The 20,924-nt window shown below is 43.2% G+C and overlaps 1 protein-coding gene and 1 pseudogene across 1 annotated transcript; one reads left to right on the top strand and one right to left on the bottom strand.

Moving 5' to 3' along the window:
- Nucleotides 1-2,131: 2,131 nt before the first annotated feature.
- Nucleotides 2,132-2,773, bottom strand: LOC109236432 (uncharacterized mitochondrial protein AtMg00860-like). Its single transcript, XM_019402616.1, has one exon. It carries the CDS (start codon nucleotides 2,771-2,773, stop codon nucleotides 2,132-2,134), a length of 642 nt encoding a protein of 213 aa, XP_019258161.1.
- Nucleotides 2,774-8,240: 5,467 nt separating this feature from the next.
- The window catches only part of LOC109236434, an 81,428-nt pseudogene continuing 68,744 nt past the window's right edge, over nucleotides 8,241-20,924 (top strand).

Here is a 20,924-nt window from a genome sequence, read left to right on the forward strand (position 1 = left end):
GAAAACCCTTGATTTTGGATTGAAATCATGTGAAAAGATGTTATAGATTAAAGAAAATGAGTTAGAAATGACTTACAATTGGTTTGGAGAAGAACTTTTCTTTAGAAAATCGCCCAAGAGTGTTTTGGTTTTGAGAAGATTTGAAAAATGAAGAAAAATCCGCCTAAGTCCCAATTAACTGGTCGCAGATGTCGCAATTGCGACAGGAGCTTCACAATTGCGAAGCTCACAAATACGAACAAGGCCTCACATTTGCGAACCTGGGCATCTTCTGCTAACCTCGCAATTGCGAACAAATAGTCGCAATTGCGATACTGGCATTTTCTAATGACTTCGCATTTGCGAAGGGAGGTTCGCAATTGCGAACACTGGCAGGCAAAGCTTTCTTCGCAAATAATCAAGCCCTCGCAATTGCCAAGCCTGTTGGGCTCGTAATTGCGAAGCCTGACCTCGCAATTGCGAGATCAAAGCCTGCAACACAGCTGAACCTGCAACAGCCATTTCCCTAAGTCCAAATTCACTCAGTGGCCTATCCAAAACTCACCCGAGCCCTCGGGGCTCCAAACCAAACATGCACGCAAGTCCAAAAACATCATACGGACTTGCTCGTGCGATCAAACCATCAAAATAACATCAACATCTATGAATTAAACCTCAAATTCATGAAATCACTCAAGAACATCAAAATTACTATTTTCTCAACTAAAGGTCCATTTTATACCAAACCAATCCCGATCTTTACCAAATTTTACAGACTCAACTTAATTATTATTTCAAACTTGTACCGGGCTCCGGAACCAAGATACGGGCCCGATACCATCAAGAAAATGCATCAATTCACTTCTAAAAACCTCTATATTTTCCAGAAAATAATTTTCTTTAAAAATTCATTTCTCGGACTTGGGACCTCGGAATTCGATTCTGGGCATACGCCCAAGTCCCATATTTTACTACGGACCCTACGAGACCGTCGGATCACGGGTCCGGGTCCGTTTACCAAGAATGTTAACCAAAGTCAACTTTGTTCAATTTTAAAAGCAAATTTCTATATTTTACTTAGTTTTCACATAAAAACTTTTCGGAAACGCGCCGGACTGCGCACGCAAATCGAGATGAGATAAAAAGAGGTTTTAAGGCCTCGGAACATAGAATTTACTTTCAAAACGAGTGATGACCTTTTAGGTCATCACACTAGCTCAAATGGTGTCCGCCCCGTAGGCTCACTCCGCTGCAAATTATAAGAGAATTGGGCGATGTCTAAGAGCCTTGCCCAATCTTTCTGATGCGCGCTTACATAATGCCTCAAGTAGCATTCTAGTAAGGCATTGAGTCGTTTCGTTTGTCCATCTGTCTGTGGGTGAAAACTAGTGGAAAAGTGCAGTTCCGTGCCAATTATGTCGAATAACTCTCTCCAAAAGTTTCCAATAAAACGGGGGTCTCGATCACTGATAATATGCCTTGGTAAGCCCCAATACTTCACCACGTTCTTAAAGAATAGCTTGGCAGTGCAACCTGGTGAGGCGGGCATGAAGGTGGCATATTTGGAAAATCTATCCACGACCACCATAATAGTACCATAACCGTCGGACTTTGGTAGGCAAGTGATAAAGTCCATAGTCACGCTCTCCCATGGACGCTCTGCAACTGGTAGTTGGTCCAAAAGTCCTCCGAGCTGTTGTTGCTCAACCTAGTCCTGCTGACATACAAGACAAGTCTGCACATAACATTTTATATCATCTCGCATGCGTGGCCAATAGTAGACTGACTCAACCAAGGCCCTGGTGCGACGTTGGCCTGGATGACCAGCCCACATTGTGTCATGAATCTCCCTTATGATCCGCCGTCTAATGTCTCCAAACTTAGGCACGTAGACCCGCCGACCCGTGGTAAGCAATAGGCCATTTTCTACCCAAAAACGTCTCGTCTTGCCCTGGTTGGCTAACTCGATAAGTTGTTTGGCTGCTGGATCATGTTGCATGCCTTTTTTTATAGCCTCACGAATGTCCCATCTTGTTGAAGTGATTGCAGCATGCTCGGCTTTCCGGCTCAAGGCATCGGCTACAATGTTACCTTTGCCTGGCTTGTACTCCATCACATAATCAAACTTGGCTAAGAAATCCTGCCACCTAGCCTATTTTGGCGTGAGCTTCTTCTGCGTCTGAAAGTAGCTAGTAGCCATGTTGTCGGTCTTGACCACGAAACTCGACCCGAGCAGATAATGTCGCCATGTACGAAGGCAATGCACAATGACAGTCATTTCCTTCTCTTGTACTGTGTAACGCCGCTCCGTCTCATTTAACTTGCGGCTCTCAAACGCTATGGGATGCTTATCCTGCATCAGGACACCCCCAATGGCGAAGTCTGAGGCATTTGTGTGCACCTCAAATGTCTTGGCAAAGTCAGGTAACGCCAAGATTGGCTCCTCTATTACAGCTGCCTTAAGGCCTTCAAATGCCTTTTGACAATGCTCCGTCCAAACCCATGGCTTGTTCTTCTTTAGCAACTCAGTCAATGGTGCGACCTTGGATGAGTAGCCACTAATGAACCGACGATAGTAGTTAACAAGGCCAAGGAAGAATCTCAACTCAGTTACCTTTGTAGGTGCCTCCCACTCTTGGATAGCACGTACCTTAGCCTCGTCCATGCGTAGCTCGCCATTGCTAATGACATGGCCCAGGAAGTGCACCTTTGATTGTGCAAACTCACATTTCTCCCTCTTGATGTATAGCTCGTTCTCACGCAAGACTTGGAAAACCTTCCTTAAGTGCTCCATGTGCTCCTCCAAGGTGTTGCTGAGATGACTATGTCGTCTAGGTAGACTACCACGAACTGATCAAGGTAGGGATGGAAAATCTTGTTCATAAGGGTGCAAAATGTGGCCGGTGCATAAGGCTCCATATCTCGTCACACATGCTGTCTTTGGCTCATCCCCTTCCGCAATGCGAACCTGGTAGTAGCCCTTTCGAAGATCCACCTTGGTAAAGTACTTGGCTTGCCCAAGTCTATCGAACAAGTTAGCAATGAGCGGGATCGGGTACTTATTCTTCACTGTGACCTTATTAAGTGCTCGGTAGTCTATGCACAAACGCAACGATCCATCCTTCTTCTTCTTCTGGAACAATACTGGTGCGCCGAAAGGTGCCTTTGATGGGCGAATGTGACCAGCATCTAGCAGCTCTTTCAATTGATTCCTAAGCTCCTCTAGCTCGGGCGGTGCCATACGATATGGGGCAAATGCGGGTGGCTTAGCCTCTGGCTCCAACTCAATCTTGTGATCCACCTCTCGCCTAGGCGGCAAGTTCTTAGGCAACTCCTCGGGCATGACATCTTTGTTTTCCTCAAGCAACTTCTCTATGCAAGGCGACACTATCTCTTGAAAATTCTTGTCTTCCTCTAGACTTGCAATGGTTGCCACGAACGTCGGATCCCCCTTCTTGATCCCCTTGACAACCTGCATAGCTGAGAGTTGTGCTTGGATCTGTCCGTGTGGCATAGTCACCGTAGGTACCATGCAAGCTCCTTCTCGCTCCATAACCAAGAGACGTTGGAGGCAGGGGTCGATCAAAGTATGACAATGTCTAAAGAACTCTTGCCACAGTATGATGTCAAAGATATCCATAGCGGTTACGGTAAAGTTTGTCATACCTTTCCAAGTTCCCAATTTGACACCAGCTCCATTAGCTACCCCACGAGCATTCTGTACCTAGGCATTCACGGTCTTGACGCGAGAGTTGGTTGGAGCAAGCTTCAATTCTAGTCTCTTTGCGGCAGCCTCAGTCACGAAATTATGAGTTGCTCCAGTATCCACCATTACACAAGCGGGCTTGTTGTTGATGGTGAGATCCACGTACTGATTGCCATTCTCGGTAGGTTGGATAGCTTGCTTCATGACAGCACCACATAATCCGATCATACCCAACTTTGCGGTTCCCGGACTCTCTCCTTGCGGCTGATTCTTCCGTTCACGGACCATGGCACTGAGGCTCTTGAGGTCAGGAAAATTCCTGAAGCCGTGTGGCCCTCCGCATATATAGCATCCCTTCTTCTCGGCCTGCGCCTTCTTCTCGGCGTAGCCCTGACGGCCACTCGACTTTTTGGGATCTTGAGTCTTCGAGTATTGTTGTTGTATCTCCTTGTCTTTGCCACGGTCTCCCCCACCTTTGACATAGCTAACCTTTAACTCCTTACCTTTGCCTTTGTCGTGCTTGTCATGCCTGAAATCCATCAATGATTCAGCCTCCACTATGGCTTGGTCTATATCCACGACTTGCCGACGTTGTAACTCCTGCTTAGCCCAATTTTGCAACCCGTCCATGAAGTCGAACAACAAGTCATCATTGGTCAGGTTGGGAATTTGAAGCATATGGGTAGTGAACTGCTTGACATAGTCATGTATGCTCCCTGTTTGCTTCAACTCCCTGAGCTTGCGCCTTGCCTCGTACAAGACATTGTTTGGAAAGAACTGTCGCTTGAACATGGCTTTGAACTGATCCCACGTGCTAATAGTACATATACCTTTATCCATGTCGGCCATCTTCCTTCTCCACCATAACATGGCAGTCTCTGAGAGACACAACACGGCAGTGTTGATCTTGGCCTCGTCGTCCCTCACTTTTCCGTGCCTGAAGTAGTTCTCCAAGTGCCAAATGAAGTTTTCCACTTCTTGTGCATCACGAACACCTTTGAACACCGGGAGTTTGGGAGCCTCGATCTGGGCCTCCCTCGTCACTACAACATTGCTAGCTACCTCGGTCACGCCAGCATTGACATGCTCCTCGAGTGACTCTATCTTTGCCTTCATAGCATCGATAGTACTCAAAGCCTCCATGAGTCTGCACTCTAAGGCAGTGATGGTTTGCCTTAGTTCCATCTCAGTCTGTGTATGTCCCTCCAAGTAATTTCGGATACTCTCAATCTCTTCAATAGTGTGCCCCTCAAGAACGCTAAGGGTGCCTTCCATCCTCCCCAAGCGTTGGCCAAAGATCTCCACGGCGTCCATCCCCGCGTTCATCTTCATCACCCACTCTTTGCCGAGCGAGACGTCCTCAGGCAGGACCTCCACTTTATCCTCGCTCTCCTTAATGGAAGATGGTTCTTGGGATGTAAGCCCTTCATTTGACACAACCTCGGTTGGCACCTCCTGGCTCTTGTTGGTGGAATTCCTCTTTTTGTTACGGTCGCTCTTGCTAGCAGCATCCTGGATGACGTTGGCTTGGGTGTTGGCAGCGTTAATTTCTCCGTCGTTCGCCATTCCCTTAGTTGCAACCTTTGCTCTGATACCACGTTGTCACGTCCTTAGTCGTTAGCTAAGTACACGTGCGACACTTGACAACTCACTCACGATCTTGCACAACTTGCTCACGTTCTTGCTATGCCAAGTCAGCCTTACTACACTCAAGATCTCTAAGAGAATGGTAGAAAGAACACAAGAGAATTGCTAAAGGAAGCTTTGTATTAGAGAGAACTTGAGTTATTTGCTTGATGAATTACAAATGAATGGCCCCCTTTATATACTAGTCTCCTAGGGGCTAGTGTGTAAATAATAATAATTACACAAGTCCTTAATATTTACAAGATAAGGGCTTTCTCTAGAATTCTCTATAAGCCTACAAGATTCCAAGGAATTTCCTAGTAGATCCATAAGGATCTAGGTTCTTCCTAAGGAAATGTCCATACTTCTCTAGAATCTTCTCACAAATGCTAGCCTTCTTCATATGTAAGCTTCCACATGGCATTAATATATGCCAAATGGCGTCTATGTGGCATGATGACGTGGCGGGTCATCACACTAAGCTTCGATTGATGGTCTCACATAGCGTAGAAGGCTGAACACAAAAAGAAGAAGAAAAAAGGGCAAAATATAAAATTGGTCTGTCGGTCGAAACTAATTGCATTCACTAGTCAAAAAGTATATAAAATATGTATATCATTTATATATAATAAAAAATATTTTATCGGTATTATTTTTGGGAGCGCCTAAAAATATACAATTTCTAAAGAAAAATCTCGTTGAAAGTATAGGTTGCAGTTGGGCTAGAGTGAATTAGCCCACCAGAAAACTTTCTTTCCTTTTTGGGTGATTTGCACAAATATGATATTTCGGTGCCATTATTGATTTTTTGACCCCGCTTGTCTCATGGGTAAAATTACAAATTTAAGAAGTATTACCCCTCGGTTGCCCTATGGACAATACTTGTGACTTTTGACTTTTGACCCTAAAAATTTGCCCATGGGTAAATTTGCCCAACAAATTTATCGAACTAAAAAAAATGCCAAACCCACCATAAATCCGTTTTTCACCTTATCTTAGATTATTTTTTTTTGCCAATTAATCATAATCATAATGAAAGAAACTATTTTTTCTTTCTTTTATTTGTAATTTTTTACCAATAATATAATAATATATGGATAGATCTATATACATACAGAGAAATCATAAAATTACCATATATGTTATAAACGAAAGCAACTAAATATCAAAAACGGATGCAGGATAAATATCACGATTCTTTCATAGGTCTTCTAATTAAAAATGAAATAAGGTTTTGGTCGTTTTAATTTTCATGAAAGAATAAAGTAGCGAAAGCTGGTATTCTAGGAAAAAATGTTGGCCTCAAATTGAGATCATCCATAAGAAATTAATATTGACTATTAGGAGTAATGAATATGCATAATTTAATTTATTATTTCTTGTGAAGGATTAGATGTCAAATAACTAAGCTTAGACACTAACCAATATTACCCTATCAATTTTGGGCTAATTTGACCACCTGGTGTTCATTAAAAAAAATCAAGTCATAATATTAAGAAGAATAAAGAAGAGGGAGGAAGTAGAACAACAATACATAGTTGAATAATAATTTTCTCGATGAGATTTTATGTTTTCGGGTTGGTTAGTATTTGTGTCGGGTAATTTAGAAAATACACGCCTTGCTTTTATTGTTATATCAGGAGTGTTAGTGTTGTCTGCCTATAATAATAGATAAATCAAAAACTTTTCTGAACAGCTCCCCAACTAGTTGTATGGGGTGGGATGCTTGTGAAAAACTGTTTTGGATATGAGTAATTCCTAAAAAAGTCATGCAGATAGAAAGAGTAAAACAATGACTCTGACTAAGTAAATAGATGAGGTTTTTTTTTTCTCAATGATTTTCTTTCCTTTATCTATGTCATACTTGGGATTCATTGACAACCAATTCCAAGTAGATCCTCTCTCCCCCTCGCTCCACTTCGTTTCGCTCGTTTTCTCTTTCCTTCTGCCTGCAAAATAAATTATGAGATTGGTTTTGTGTGCATTAGCGATCATCAAACATGTGACCTTCTCTCGAGAAAGATGGCCCAATTTCTCTTCTTTCTTTTTGATTTTACCTTTTTTTTCCAGGGGTCCCTAGAAGTCATAAGAAATAGGTATTATACCTGCAGCGAACTCTAAGGTTTGGCTTTTTCTTTTTTGACTTTCTTGATTCAATGTCGCATTTCGCATGCTTGGTTAGATCTCCTAACCCGGGTATTTCTTGAGGGTAGTTTTAAACCTATAAGTGGACGGAGGATAAAATTTAGCCCTTGGCCAATAGTTCAGGGTCAGTTTTGGCCCTTTTCCATTTATGTAACGACCCGGCTGGTCGTTTTGAGAGTTAGAGCCCCGATCCCATATTAACTGCTCCCGCCATATCTATTTCTGCTGTTGTGACTTTCCGTGAGGTTTCGTTTTGGGTTTTGAAGTATTTTGGGATACTTGGTCCCTAAATGAAGGCTTAAGTCTTAGAATTTGGACCGTAGTCGGAAATGTGTGAAGACGACTTCGGATGGAGTTCCATTATTTTTGTTAGCTCCGTTGGGTAATTTTGGGCTTAGGGGCGTGTCCGGACTGTGTTTTGAAGGACCGTAACCCATTTAGGCTTCAAATGGCAAAAGTCAAATTTTTAGAGTTTGGACCGATAGTGGAATTTTTGATATCGGGGTCGGAATACGATTTCGGAAGTTGGAGTAGGTCCGTAGTGTTGAATATGACTTGTGTGCAAAATTTGGGGTCAATCGGATGTGGTTTGGTTGGTTTCAGCATTGGTTGTCGAATTTGCAAGTTTCAAGTTCTTTAAGTTTGAATCGGAGGATGAATCGTGATTTTAGCGTTGTTTGATGTGATTTGAGGACTCGACTAAGTTCGTATGGTGTTCTAGGACTTGTTGGCATATTTGGTTGAGGTCCCGGGGGCCTCGTGTGAGTTTCGGGTGCTTAACAGAATGAGAGTTGGACTTATGCAATTGCTGAAGCTGCTGCACCTGGTGTTTCCGCACCTACGTACTTTGGGCCGCAGAAGCAGCCATGGAGCCTCAGAAGCAGTTTTTGCCCTGACTAGCTGGGATCGCAGGTGCGACGATTGGTCCGCAGAAGTGGATGCGCAGAAGCGGTAGGGGAACGCAGGAGCGGGCTCGCAGGTGCGGCCCAGTGCTTGCAGATGTGAACCCAGCCCATTTAAGCCGCCTTCGCACCTGCGATGGATTTTCCATAGGTGCGGGACCGCAGATGCGGTTAAAGCTTCGCAGAAGCGGGTTCACTGGGCAGAAAAGAGAGGATTTCGAGGGTTTGAATTCATTCTTCATTTTTGGACTTGAGAGCTCGAAAATTGGCGATTCTTCGAGGGATTTTCAGATAGAGCTTTGGGGCAATGATTAATAACTCGATTTTGGTTGTATTTCATTAATCCATAGTTGTTTTCTTCACTAAATTAAGGAATTTGGGTGAGAAGTTGGGAAAATGGGGGAAAAGTTCTTCAACCGAATTTTTGAGTTTTGATTGGGATTTAGGCATCGGATTTGGATAATTTTGGTAGGAGTGAACTCGTGAGTGAATGGGTGTTCATAATTGGTGACTTTTACCCGATTCCGAGATGTGGGCTCGGGGAGGCTTTTTAGGCGATTTTCCAATTTCTTGCGTTAGCTTTGATTTCATTAGCTAGATTAGTTTCTTGTAGTTATATATTATGTTATGTAATTGATTTTGGCTAGATTTTGGCCGCTCGGAGCCGGATATTCGTGGGAAAGGCATTGTGATAGATTGATTTGAGCTTGGTTCGATGTAAGTGGCTTGCCTAACCTTGTGTGGGGGAACTCCCCTTAGGATTTGGTATTTTTTTGATACGTGAGCGCCGTGTAGGTGAGGTGACGAGTACGTACACGTGCTATTTGTTGTAAGACTCCATTTTTACTAAGTCATAACCTGTTTCTCCTTATTTGAACTACACTAGCATATGTCACTATCCTGTTTAGTCTAGAATAGCATGCCACGTGTTTTAACTGTCTATCTGAACTCTGTGCAGCATGTTTAGTGAAATTACCTGCTTTCCTTGACTTGAACTTAGTCCAAACTGTAGGTTTTCTTGCTGTAACTGTTATTTCTGTTGGTTGAGCTGCATATTTACTTTGGGACTACGGAACGGTATTTCGGGAGATCCCCATGTACTGCATATTTACTTTTGGACTACGGAACAGTATTCTAGGAAATCCCTCTGCACTGCATATTTACATTGGGACTACGGAACGGTATTCCGGTAGATCCCCCTACACATTTACGTTTGGGACTACGAGACGATACCTGTTAGATTTCCGTATTTATTTTTACTGCGATATTCACTCTGTCTTATTTCATTATATTTATACTAGTGCCCTGACCAGATCTCGTCACTACTCGACTGAGGTTAGGCTTGGCACTTACTGGGTACCATTGTGGTGGACTCATGCCCTTCCCTGCACATGTTTTTTGTGTGCAAATCCAGGTACCGCTTATCAGCCACATTACCAGTGAGGCGAGACAGCTGTAGAGACTTCAAGGTATATCTTCCGCGTCCGCAGACCTCGGAGTCCCTATCTACTCCTCCCCATGTCAAACATTTCTTGTATTTTCTTTTGTTTAGACTCTAGAGTATGGAAGCATTGTTTTCTTTCTGTAGCTTGTGACTTATTGTAACGACCCGACCGGTTGTTTTGCTTTCTAGAACCCCGTTCCCCTAAATAAGACCTCCTGTACTTGCTTTTACTGATTTATGACTTGCGGAGATGGGTAGTTCGGAATTTGAAAGAGTTTGGGTTGAAATCGGAAAACTTGGTTCCTTAAGGATGACTTAAAAGACCAAGTTTGACTTCGGTCAACATTTTGAGTAAACGACCTCGGAATTGGGATTTGACGGTTCCAATAGGTTCGTATGATGATTTCGTACTTGGGCGTATGTTCGGATTGGGTTTTGGGTGACCCGGGGGCGTTTCGGCGCCTAATAATGAAACTTGGCAATTAGAGCAAATTCCATAAGTTTGGGTTAAAATGTATTTTTACATTATAGGCATCCGTTTGGGATTCTGAGCCTAGGAATAGCTCTGTATGGTAATTCTGGATTTAGGAGCGCGTCTGGAAGTGGATTCGAAGGTCCGTAGGTCGTTTCGGAGTCATTTGGCGAAAGTTAGAACTTGAAGTTTTTGGAAAGTTTGACCGAGGGTGGACTTTTTTATATCGGGTTCAGATTTCAGTTATGGAAGTTGTAGTAGGTCCGTAATATCATTTAAGACTTTCACACAAAGTTTGGCGTCATTCCGAGTTGATTTGATAGGAATCAGACGCGCGGAAGTGTTTTAGAAGTTTTTAGAGTTCATGAGTAAATTCATGCGTTTTGGCATCCAATTCGTGGTTTTTGATGTTATTTCGGTGTTCCGCTTGCGTGAGCAAATTTGTATGATGTTGTTAGACTTGTGTGAGTATTTGGTGTGGAGCCCCGAGGGCTCGGGTGAGTTTCAAACGTGTGGAAGGAGTTGAAAACACACCAGATTTCTGGTGTTCTTGGCAACAGCTGCAGGTCTCGCAAGTGCGAGAGATTGTTCGCAAATGTGAACCTCACATTTGCGATGAGGGCTTCGCAATTGCGAAGGAGACCGACCCAGGCAGTGTTCGCATTTGCGACACTTACACCGCATTTGCGATCCCAGCAGAAGTCGCATTTGCGACTCTTTGGTCGCATTTGTGACCCCAGCAGCTGAAGCCCAGGCTTCGCATTTGCGAGGCTTTTGTTGCATTTGAGACCCTCGCATTTGCGAACCTGGTGTCGCGGGACTTAGGCTATTTATTTCATTTTACTTCATCTCTTAGGCGATTTTTGGAGCTTTTGGAAGAGGGTTTTCACCTAGCACTTTTAGATAAGTAATTTCTACACAACATGAGTTAAATACATAGATTATGGGTAGATTAACATGTAAAAATTAGTGAAAATCAAGGGTTTAGATAAAAACCTAGGTTTTTGATAAAAATGAGATTTGTCCACGAAATTGGTTATGGAACTTAGTAAAAATTATATATTTATGTTCCTAAGGCTATGGGTAACAACTTTCTTCGAAAATTTTCGGAATCCGGGCACGTGGGCCCAGGGGTGAATTTTAGGAATCTTGCAATTTGGGGTGGGTAATCACTTTAATAGTGGAGATATGAACTTTTGAGCATAAATTGATTAGTTTATGTAATGTATGACTAGTTTCGAGTCGTTTGGCATTGAATTTGGAGGTTTGAGCGCATTCTTGTATTGGAAAGTAGGCTTTGAGACGAGGTAAGTCTCCTTTCTAACCTTGTAAGAGGGAATTAACCCCATAGGTGAATTAAATAAATGTTTGTACCTATTTGTGGGGGCTAGGTACGTACGAGGTGATGAGAGTCCGTACGTAGCTACTATTATGCTATTGTCCGGGTAGTTTAGGACTCGTATCATGCTATATTTGAAATGTTTGCGTCCTTACTTGCTAATATAATCACTTAAGTCATGTTAGAAATTGATAAAAAGAATTTTATAAGGTTAAATTTACTTACTTGAAGGTTTGTATGAGATACTTGGCTGTAAATGAGAAATTTATGTTTCCTTAAAAATAATTATTATTTGTGGATCGGGCCGAGCGTCTCGGTAGTAAATAGATGCATCTATGGTTCGCGCCGTTCGACCCTCCGGTAGTGTACAGTTTAAATATTATGTCGGATCGGCCGTACGACCTCGGCATAATTTGCACATAATAATTATTTGGAACTCTCCATGATTTATACTGCTTAAATTCCTTGAAATGTAAGCTGTTAAATGATATGACTGAAGTTGAAATCATAATTGTGAAAGAAGAACTTATCACTTTCTGTTATTGAGCTTTCAGTATTATTCATGATATCCATGCTTAGCATAACTCTTTAATTATATTATTGTTAGCTCATAGTAAGTGTCTAAGTCGACCCCTCGTCACTACTTCTTCGAGGTTAGACTTGAAACTTACTGGGTACATGTTGTTTATGTACTCATACTACACTTCTGTACTTAATTGTACAGGATCTGAGGCAGGTGCATCTAGTTGCCCGTCCGGCGCGCGTAGTTGATCCCCACTTCGAGACTTCACGGTGAGCTGCCTTCCGAGCCGTTCTGCAGCTGGAGTCTTCCTTATGTTTTACTTTTCTGTCTATTTCCTCTCAGACAGTAGGCTAGCAGTATTCTTTTGTATATTCTACTAGATTGCCCACACACTAGTGACACCAGGTCTTGGCACACTCACTAGTAGACTTATGATTTTGGGTTTGCTTACATGATTCTGATTAGTACTTATTGCTTCAGCTTATTTATATTACACCCGCCAATTTCTAAATCTTTTTAACCAATAAAGAAATGTTACTACTTAATAATTTATTTAAACGGGAAACCACTAGTTGATCAGTGTTAAGCCTAACAACGGTGTTGGGCGCCATCACGGCCTATAATGGAATTGGGTCGTGACACTTATGATATTCTGAGTTTTGGGAGAGCTTATGTACATTTCGAGACTGGTCAATGTATATGCCGAGCAGCATCTTAATTTCTTATTAAAGTTTACCTGTTAGTTGTTAGCTTTTATGTTTCCGTTTCATTTTCCTCAAATGTTAGGCTTACCTAGTCGTAGAGATTAGGTGCCGTCACGACGGTTCATGGAGGGAGAACTTGGGTCGTGACAAGTTGGTATCATAGCTCTAGGTTCATAGGAGTCATGAGTCACAAGCCGATTTATTAGAGTCTCGCGGATCGCTATGGAGACGTCCGTACTTATCTTCGGGAGGCTATGGAACTGTTAGGAAAATTCCACTTCATTTGATTCCTTGTCGTGTGAGATTATTGACTTTGAAAATTCTAAACTGATGTCTTCTATTCTCTCACAGATGGTGAGGACACATGCAGCCGGAGATGACCAGGCACCCGCGCCCCCTACTAGAGCCGCCCGAGGACGGGGCCGGGGATGCCCACGTGGTGCAGCCAGAGCACCCGAGCAAGCTGCTACAGAGGAGCCACCAGTAGCTCCAGTCGGAGCGCAGACACCTGAGGTGCCTACTACTACTACACCAGCTCTTGTGGAGACCCTTGCACAGTTCCTGAGCATGTTTGGTACTCTAGCTCAGGCAGGGTTGATTCCCCTTGCTCCAGCCACATCTCAGGCCCGGGGAGGAGCAAAACTCCTGCCGCCCGCACCCCAGAGCAGCGGGTTGAGGTTGATCAGATTCCAGAGGTTATAACGGTACCACCTATAGCCCCAGTTCAGCCCGAGGGTAGGGCGGCAGTTTTAGAGGAGGAGCAGCGTAGGCTCGAGAGGTACAAGAAGTACGACTCTCCTACATTCAGTGGTCTAGCATTAGAGGATGCTCAGGGATTTCTGGAGGAGTGCCACCGTATCCTCCGTACTATGGGCATAGCAGAGTCGAGTGGGGTTTCTTTCACTGCTTTTTAGCTTCGAGGAGCAGCCTATCAGTGGTGGCATACTTATGAGTTGGACAGTCCGGCTGAGGCAGCTTCCCTTACATGGACTCAGTTCTTGGACATGTTTTTGAGAGAGTATGTCCTCTAGAGCCTCAGGGACGGCGCGCGGAGTTTGAGCAGTTGCACCAGGGTACTATGACTATTTCAGAGTATGCAGTCCGTTTCAGTGACTTGGCTAGACATGCACCGACCTTGGTTTCTACATTTCAAGAGAGGATTTGTCGGTTTATTGAGGGACTCCATCCCAGCATCAGAACTAGCATGGCCCGGGAGCTAGAGATGGATATCTCGTATCAGCAGGTGGTGAGTATTGCTAGGAGAGTGGAGGGCATGCTTGCTCGGGATAGGGGGGAAAGAGAGGCCAAGAGGTCTCGAGAGTCTGGCCATTATTCTGGTGCCTGTGCCCCAGCTGCAGTTCGTCATGGTAGGGGCTATGTGAGTCGCCCTGTTCATTCAGCTCTTCCAGCCGCCAGTGGTATTCCAGCTCCTCCTAGACCTCAAGAGTCTTATTATGCACCTCCAGTATCTAGTGTGCCTCCTACACGGGGTGCTATCAGCGGTCAATCTAGCAGACCTAGCCCGAGTCAGCCGCAACAACCACACCCTCCCAGAGCTTGTTTTGAGTGTGGCGACACTGGCCATATGGTGAGGGATTGCCCCAAACTTAGGAAGGGTGCACCTCCACAGACTTTTCAGCCATAGCATGCTCTACCGGGTCCCCAGGCTATGATTACAGCACCAGCTGCCACCCCACCTGCTCAGCCAGCCCAAGGTGGAGGTCGGGGAGGTAGAGGCTGCCCTAAAGGGGGAGGCCAGGTCAGATACTATGCCCTTCCTGCTCGTACAGAGGCCATTGCTTCCGACTCTGTCATTACAGGTATTGTTCCGGTCTGTCATAGAGATGCATCGGTTCTATTCAATCCAGACTCCACTTATTCTTATGTGTCATCTTATTTTTCCCCGCATTTGGGCGTATCTCGGGATTCTTTGAGTTTCCCTGTTTATGTGTCCACTCCTGTGGGTGATTCTCTTGTTATGGACTGCGTATATCTGTCGTGTTTGATTGTTATTAGTGGTTTTGAGACCAGAGCCGATTTATTATTGCTTAGCATGGTAGATTTTGATATTATCTTGGGCATGGACTGGTTGTCGCCCTATTATCTATTCTTGTTTGTCACGCCAAGACCGTGACGCTGGCTATGCCAGGTTTACCGCGATTAGAGTAGAGGGGTACCTTAGATTACACTCCCAGCAAAGTTATTTTATTTCTTAAATCTCAATAAATGGTTGAGAAGGGGGATGAGGCGTGTCTAGCTTATGTGAGAGATGTCAGTATTGATACCCCTACAGTCGAGTCAGTCCCAGTAGTGAGGAATTTCCCTGATGTGTTTCCAACTGCTCTTCCGGGCATGCCGCACGACAGAGATATTGATTTTGGCATTGATTTGTTGCCGGGCACTTAGCCCATCTCTATTCCTCCTTATCATATGGCCCCTCCTGAGTTGAAGGAGTTGAAGGAACAGTTACAGGAATTGCTTGATAAGGGCTTCATTCGGCCCAGTGTGTTGCCTTGGGGTGCTCCCGTCCTGTTTGTGAAGAGAAAGGATGGTTCTATGCGTATGTGCATTGATTATCGCCAGTTGAACAAAGTCACAGTGAAGAACAGGTATCCTTTGCCTCGTATTGATGACCTATTTGATCAGTTACAGGGTGCCAGAGTGTTTTCCAAGATTAACTTGCGTTCAGGTTATCATCAGTTGAAGATTCGGGAGCCAGATATCCCGAAGACTGCTTTCAGGACTCAGTATGGTCATTATGAGTTCCTTAGAATGTCATTTGGGCTGACCAACGCCCTAGCAGCATTTATGCATTTGATGCACAATGTATTTCAGCCTTATCTTGACTCATTCGTCATTGTCTTTATTGACGACATTCTAGTGTACTCCCAGAGTCGGGAAGATTATGAGCAGCACCTGAGGACAGTGCTTCAGACCTTGAGAGAAAAGAAGTTATATGCAAAGTTCTCAAAATGTGAGTTATGGTTAGATTCCGTTGCATTTTGGGCCATGTGGTATCGAGTGAAGGGATCAAGGTGAATCCGAAGAAGGTGGAAGCAGTGTAGAGTTGGCCAAGACCGTCCTCAGCTATAGAGATCCGGAGCTTCCTTAGTTTGGTGGGGTATTACCGTCGATTTATTGAGGGATTCTCATCTATTGCAGCACCTATGACCAGGCTGACCCAGAAGGCTGATCCGTTCAGGTGGACAGAAGAGTGTGAGGAGAGCTTCCAAAAGCTCAAGACAGCTTTGACTACAACCCCGGAATTGGTTTTGCCTTCAGGTTCGGGGTCTTATACTGTTTATTATGATGCGTCGCGAGTTGGTCTCGTCCCGGTGTTGATGCAGGACCGTAAGGTGATTTCCTATGCATCCAGACAACTGAAGGTGCATGAAAAGAACTATCCTATCCGCGACCTTGAGCTAGCAGCTATTGTTCATGACTTGAAGATATGGCGGCACTATTTGTACGGTGTCCCTTGTGAGATCTACACTGATCAGCGGAGTTTACAACATCTGTTCAAGCAGAAGGACCTTAATTTGCGTCAGAGGAGGTGGTTAGAGCTACTTAAGGATTATGATATTATCATTTTGTACCACTCTGGGAAGGCCAATGTGGTGGCCGATGCTTTGAGTCGACGGGCAGAGAGTTTGGGGAGTTTAGCATATCTACCAGCAGCAGAGAGGCCCATGGCATTGGATGTTCAGGCCTTAGCCAGCCAGTTTGTGAGATTGGATATTTCTGAGCCGAGTCGAGTATTGGCTTGTGTGGTCTCTCAGTCTTCTCTTTATGATCGTATCAGGGAGCGTGAGTATGATGACCCCCATCTGCTTGTCCTTAAGGACACGGCCCAGCACGGTGATGCTAAGGAGGTCACTATTGGAGATAATGGTGCGTTGAGGATGTCACGCCCCGAACCTAGGCCTGGACGTAACACGGCACTCGGTGCCTGACTACATGTGACCAAGCGAACCAACTGGCTGGCTGAATCAACATGTGATATCATAACATACTGAAAGCTGAAGATAAACTAACACATGCTGATATACTGAAAGTCTGGATGATATAAATCAAAGTGCGTAAATACTAATACAATTCTGAAACATATATGTAGCCAACATTGCTTAACATGAAAAGCCTGAGACTCTGTCTAACTGTTACTCTAGTCTATGAAGCCTCTAATTTGTACTGAAAACACTGACTGTCTGAAAATACTGAAGACTGTAGTAATGATAATGCCCCGAAAGAACTGGGATCACCAAATAGCTGGTACAAGAATCCTAGCGCTCTGAATCATCAACCTTTAAATCATTACCTGCACCGTGAGATGCAGGCCCCGGGCAAAAGGGACGTCAGTACATTTGAATTGCACTGGTATGTAAAGTAACTGAAAGAAAGAATTGAAAATGCTGAAATTGAAACTAAGTTGATAACTGAGAATTGATAATTGATAACTGAAATAATAACTATTGAAACTGAAACTGAAATGATAACTGATAACTGATAACTAAACTGATAACTGATAACTGATAACTGAACTGATAACTAATAATTGAACTGAACAAAGGAAGTAAGGATATGAATACTCCCTCTTCTGAATGATGAACAACCTGTTTATCTGAATAAATAAACTGCGGCCTCAGGCCCAATATATATATATGTGCACAACTGCGGCCTCGGGCCCAAGTATACGTATACAACTGCGACCTCAGGTCCAAAATGCATAAAGCATAAACTGCAGCCTCAGGCCCAAAGATGCATAAAGCATAAACTGCGGCCTCAGGCCCAAATACAGGTGTTCAACATTCAGGAATTAAGAATCAAACTGCAATACATGATAATGAAATACTGAATCACACTGAGTTACATGATACTGGAATACTGGATCACACTGAGTTACATAATACTGGAATACTGAATGGGACTAGACTGAGACATGTATTCTTGAACTGATTATGAACACTGAAACTTCAACTTTTTATGGCATACTGAGTAATCTATACTAAGACTCGGGGGCATCAAACCCAAGTCTATATTGAATACGCACTGAGCTCACAACGTTCAGAATGAAAGTGGTGAACGAGTTATGAAGCTAGAGAATAGAAATTCTGCAACTATTCAAGGAACTAGACTTAACTATATTTCTGAGGCAATTGAAACGTCGTAAAAGAAACGTAGTGTAGGAGAATCATTAAAATTCCCAAACATAGAGAGTTAGCCTCACATACCTTAACTTCCTGCTCTTGAGCATAATACAACGTTCGCCAACCCTTTCAACTTTAATCTATATCAATACAAGTCAAAGGGATTCCATATTAACAATAATACTCATGTTTTGGTTACTTAGGCATTTTCTCAAACACTTGGTGGTATAAAGCTTCATAGCCATTATTAATGGTGTTTCTACACCCAATAACCCATTCTCTTGTTCCTAGACAATTCTAAAGTCTCGAATGATTATAATCAATATTATTCTTTATCACCCATAAGGTAAACAACATCCTTAACCAATAATCAACAATCAACACCCCAAACCTAGTTCATGCTTTTCTATCAAACCCATCAACTCATATCTTATGAACTAGGGTTTATAATCATTAAACCAGTGCTAGAATCAATTAGAGGGTGAAGACATTACCTCTTTGAAGTTCAATCCCCTTGAATTCGAGTTCTAGGGTTCCTTCTCTCACAATGATGTCCCAATCGAATATCTAATGATATAGAGGGTTTAACCATGTTAATAAGATGTTGGAAAATTAAAATTAACTTAGAATCACCATTAGAACTTACCTTGGATGGTGGATGGACCCTTAAGGAGTTAGGTTTTTGAGAGCTTTACTTTCTAGAGCAAGTTTTTATGTTTTGGGGCTGTGGGGGACGAAATAGGGCTAAAAAAATGACTTCCCAAGTTGCCCACCGCGTCCCAGTAGGCCTGACCGCGGTCCCGACCGCGGTAAATCGCTGGAACACTGCCTCACCACCGCGGTCGCGGTGCGGGCGCGGTGGTTGCGCACTGTTCTGTAAAATGGGCATAACGTTTTGCACAGAGCTCCGTTTTGGCTCCACAATATATTGTTGGAAAGCTATTTCAAAGGCCTACAACTTTCATTCTTTGAGTTTTCAGAAATTCCTTACACATTTTCACTAAACCCTTCTGGAAGACAGACCTTCTGCAAACTTAGTCAATTTTGTCAAATCTTATGCACCTCACTTTCCATCTTGATTTTGAAACAACTATTCTCACCCATAATCATCCCGATGGGACTTCACATGTCCAAAATATAACCTTACTACTCTATTAGCTCATTCATACCTAAGCCGAATGTACGGTGTGTTATATTATCTCCCCCTTGGGATCATTCATCCTCGAATGATTATCCTGACTGTAACTTCTGCAAACTCCGGACCTTAAACGGGTCTGGTGGAAACATGAACTTTCATTAACACATGCATACTAAACTGAATGAATACATGATTACTGAACTGTTGCGATACTAAACTGAATGACTACTGCATTGACTGAATATTGGTCTGCCATGGATACGTGAATACTGAACTAACATGGATATATGAATATTGAACTGGCACGAATATTTGAGAAATCTGAGTACTAAGCTGGCATGAATCTCTAAGTATTGGACTAACATGAGTAGCTGAGTATTGAGCTTACATGAGTATCTGAGTGCTGAACTGACATGAGTATCTGAGTACTGAAACTGACATGAGTATCTGAGTACTGAACTGACATGAGTATCTGAGAACTGGAAACTTGAATGTTATAACACGACACGTGAAATACTGGTTGTACCACCACTAATTATGGTGGCAACTCCAACTCATAAGCTAATTGACCGATCCTTTGCAAGATTCTATATGGCCCAATATAGCAGGGACTATGCTTCCCCTTCTTCCCAAATCTTGTAACGCCTTTCATAGGCGAAACTTTCAGAAACACCCAATCATCCACTTGAAACTCTAGGTCACTATGCCGCACGTTCGAATAGGACTTTTGGCGGCTCTGAGCCGTCTTCAAACGCTCTTGAATCAACTTAACTTTCTCTATAGTCTGATAGACCAAATCGGGTCCCAACAACTCCACTTCTCCAACTTCGAACCAACCAATTGGTGATCTACACCTTCGCCCATACAGAGCTTCGTACGGTGCTATCTTGATATTAGAGTGGTAGGTTATTATTAGCAAGGTCAATGAGAGGTATGTGATCATCCCAATTACTTTTAACATCAAGGACATATCCTGAACTGTTTAAATAAAATGCTCTGCCTGGCCATAAAGTCTACGACGTTCTTTTTCATGTCGTTCAACCAATAAATCTCCTTGGTCATGATGCATATTTTGGGAAACTGGATGGAAAGAATGCCTAGAGTTATGGGCTTCTAACATGATCTTCCCTCTTTAAGTCCATCTATGTTTGGGACACACAATCTGTCCTAGTACCTCAAAGTACCATCATCTCTCCCTTATTCAAAAGCCATCGTCTTATACTTGTGAATCTCCTCTTTCAACTGCAACACATAGGGATCATCAAATTGTTTCTCCTTCTCAACGGCTACTAAGGGGGAACAAGTCCTGTTCTAGACAACAACTCCGTCATCTTTAGAGTCCAAAGTCGAACTCCTATCTTGGCTGGTGAACTTTTTTTACCAGAGTTCTCTTACCTACCTCAATCATGAGTTATACTTCCCACACTTTATCTTCTTAAGAACTTCCTGAAAACACTTATAGAATTGTTGTGAGCTAAGTCTTTAACCAGTACTCTGAAGACTAGAGTCTCGTGCAATGGCACTACCCTCGTGATACATAACTAGGCATGATTTTATAGCTTTCTATGATCACTTTATCATCAATAACTAAACTCGGTGATCATTCTACTCACTTTGTTTTTCTTACACATGCTAGACATAATCCGTGTGGTAATTATACAATTTTCCCTCATTACCGAACTGATTTTCTTTTTCATATCCCATGCTACTATTCGAGTTTCAGATCTCCAATTGGACTTACTGAAAATTTTCACATCACCCCTTAGACCAAAGGTCTTATACTTGTGGATCCTTCTCTTTTT

Source organism: Nicotiana attenuata, unplaced genomic scaffold (genome assembly GCF_001879085.1).
Source record: "Nicotiana attenuata strain UT unplaced genomic scaffold, NIATTr2, whole genome shotgun sequence".
Lineage (NCBI taxonomy): Eukaryota > Viridiplantae > Streptophyta > Magnoliopsida > Solanales > Solanaceae > Nicotiana > Nicotiana attenuata.

Coding starts and splice junctions, on each gene's coding strand:
- LOC109236432 (XM_019402616.1), bottom strand. CDS start 2,773: ATGGAGCACTTAAGGAAGGTTTTCCAAGTCTTGCGTGAGAACGAGCTA.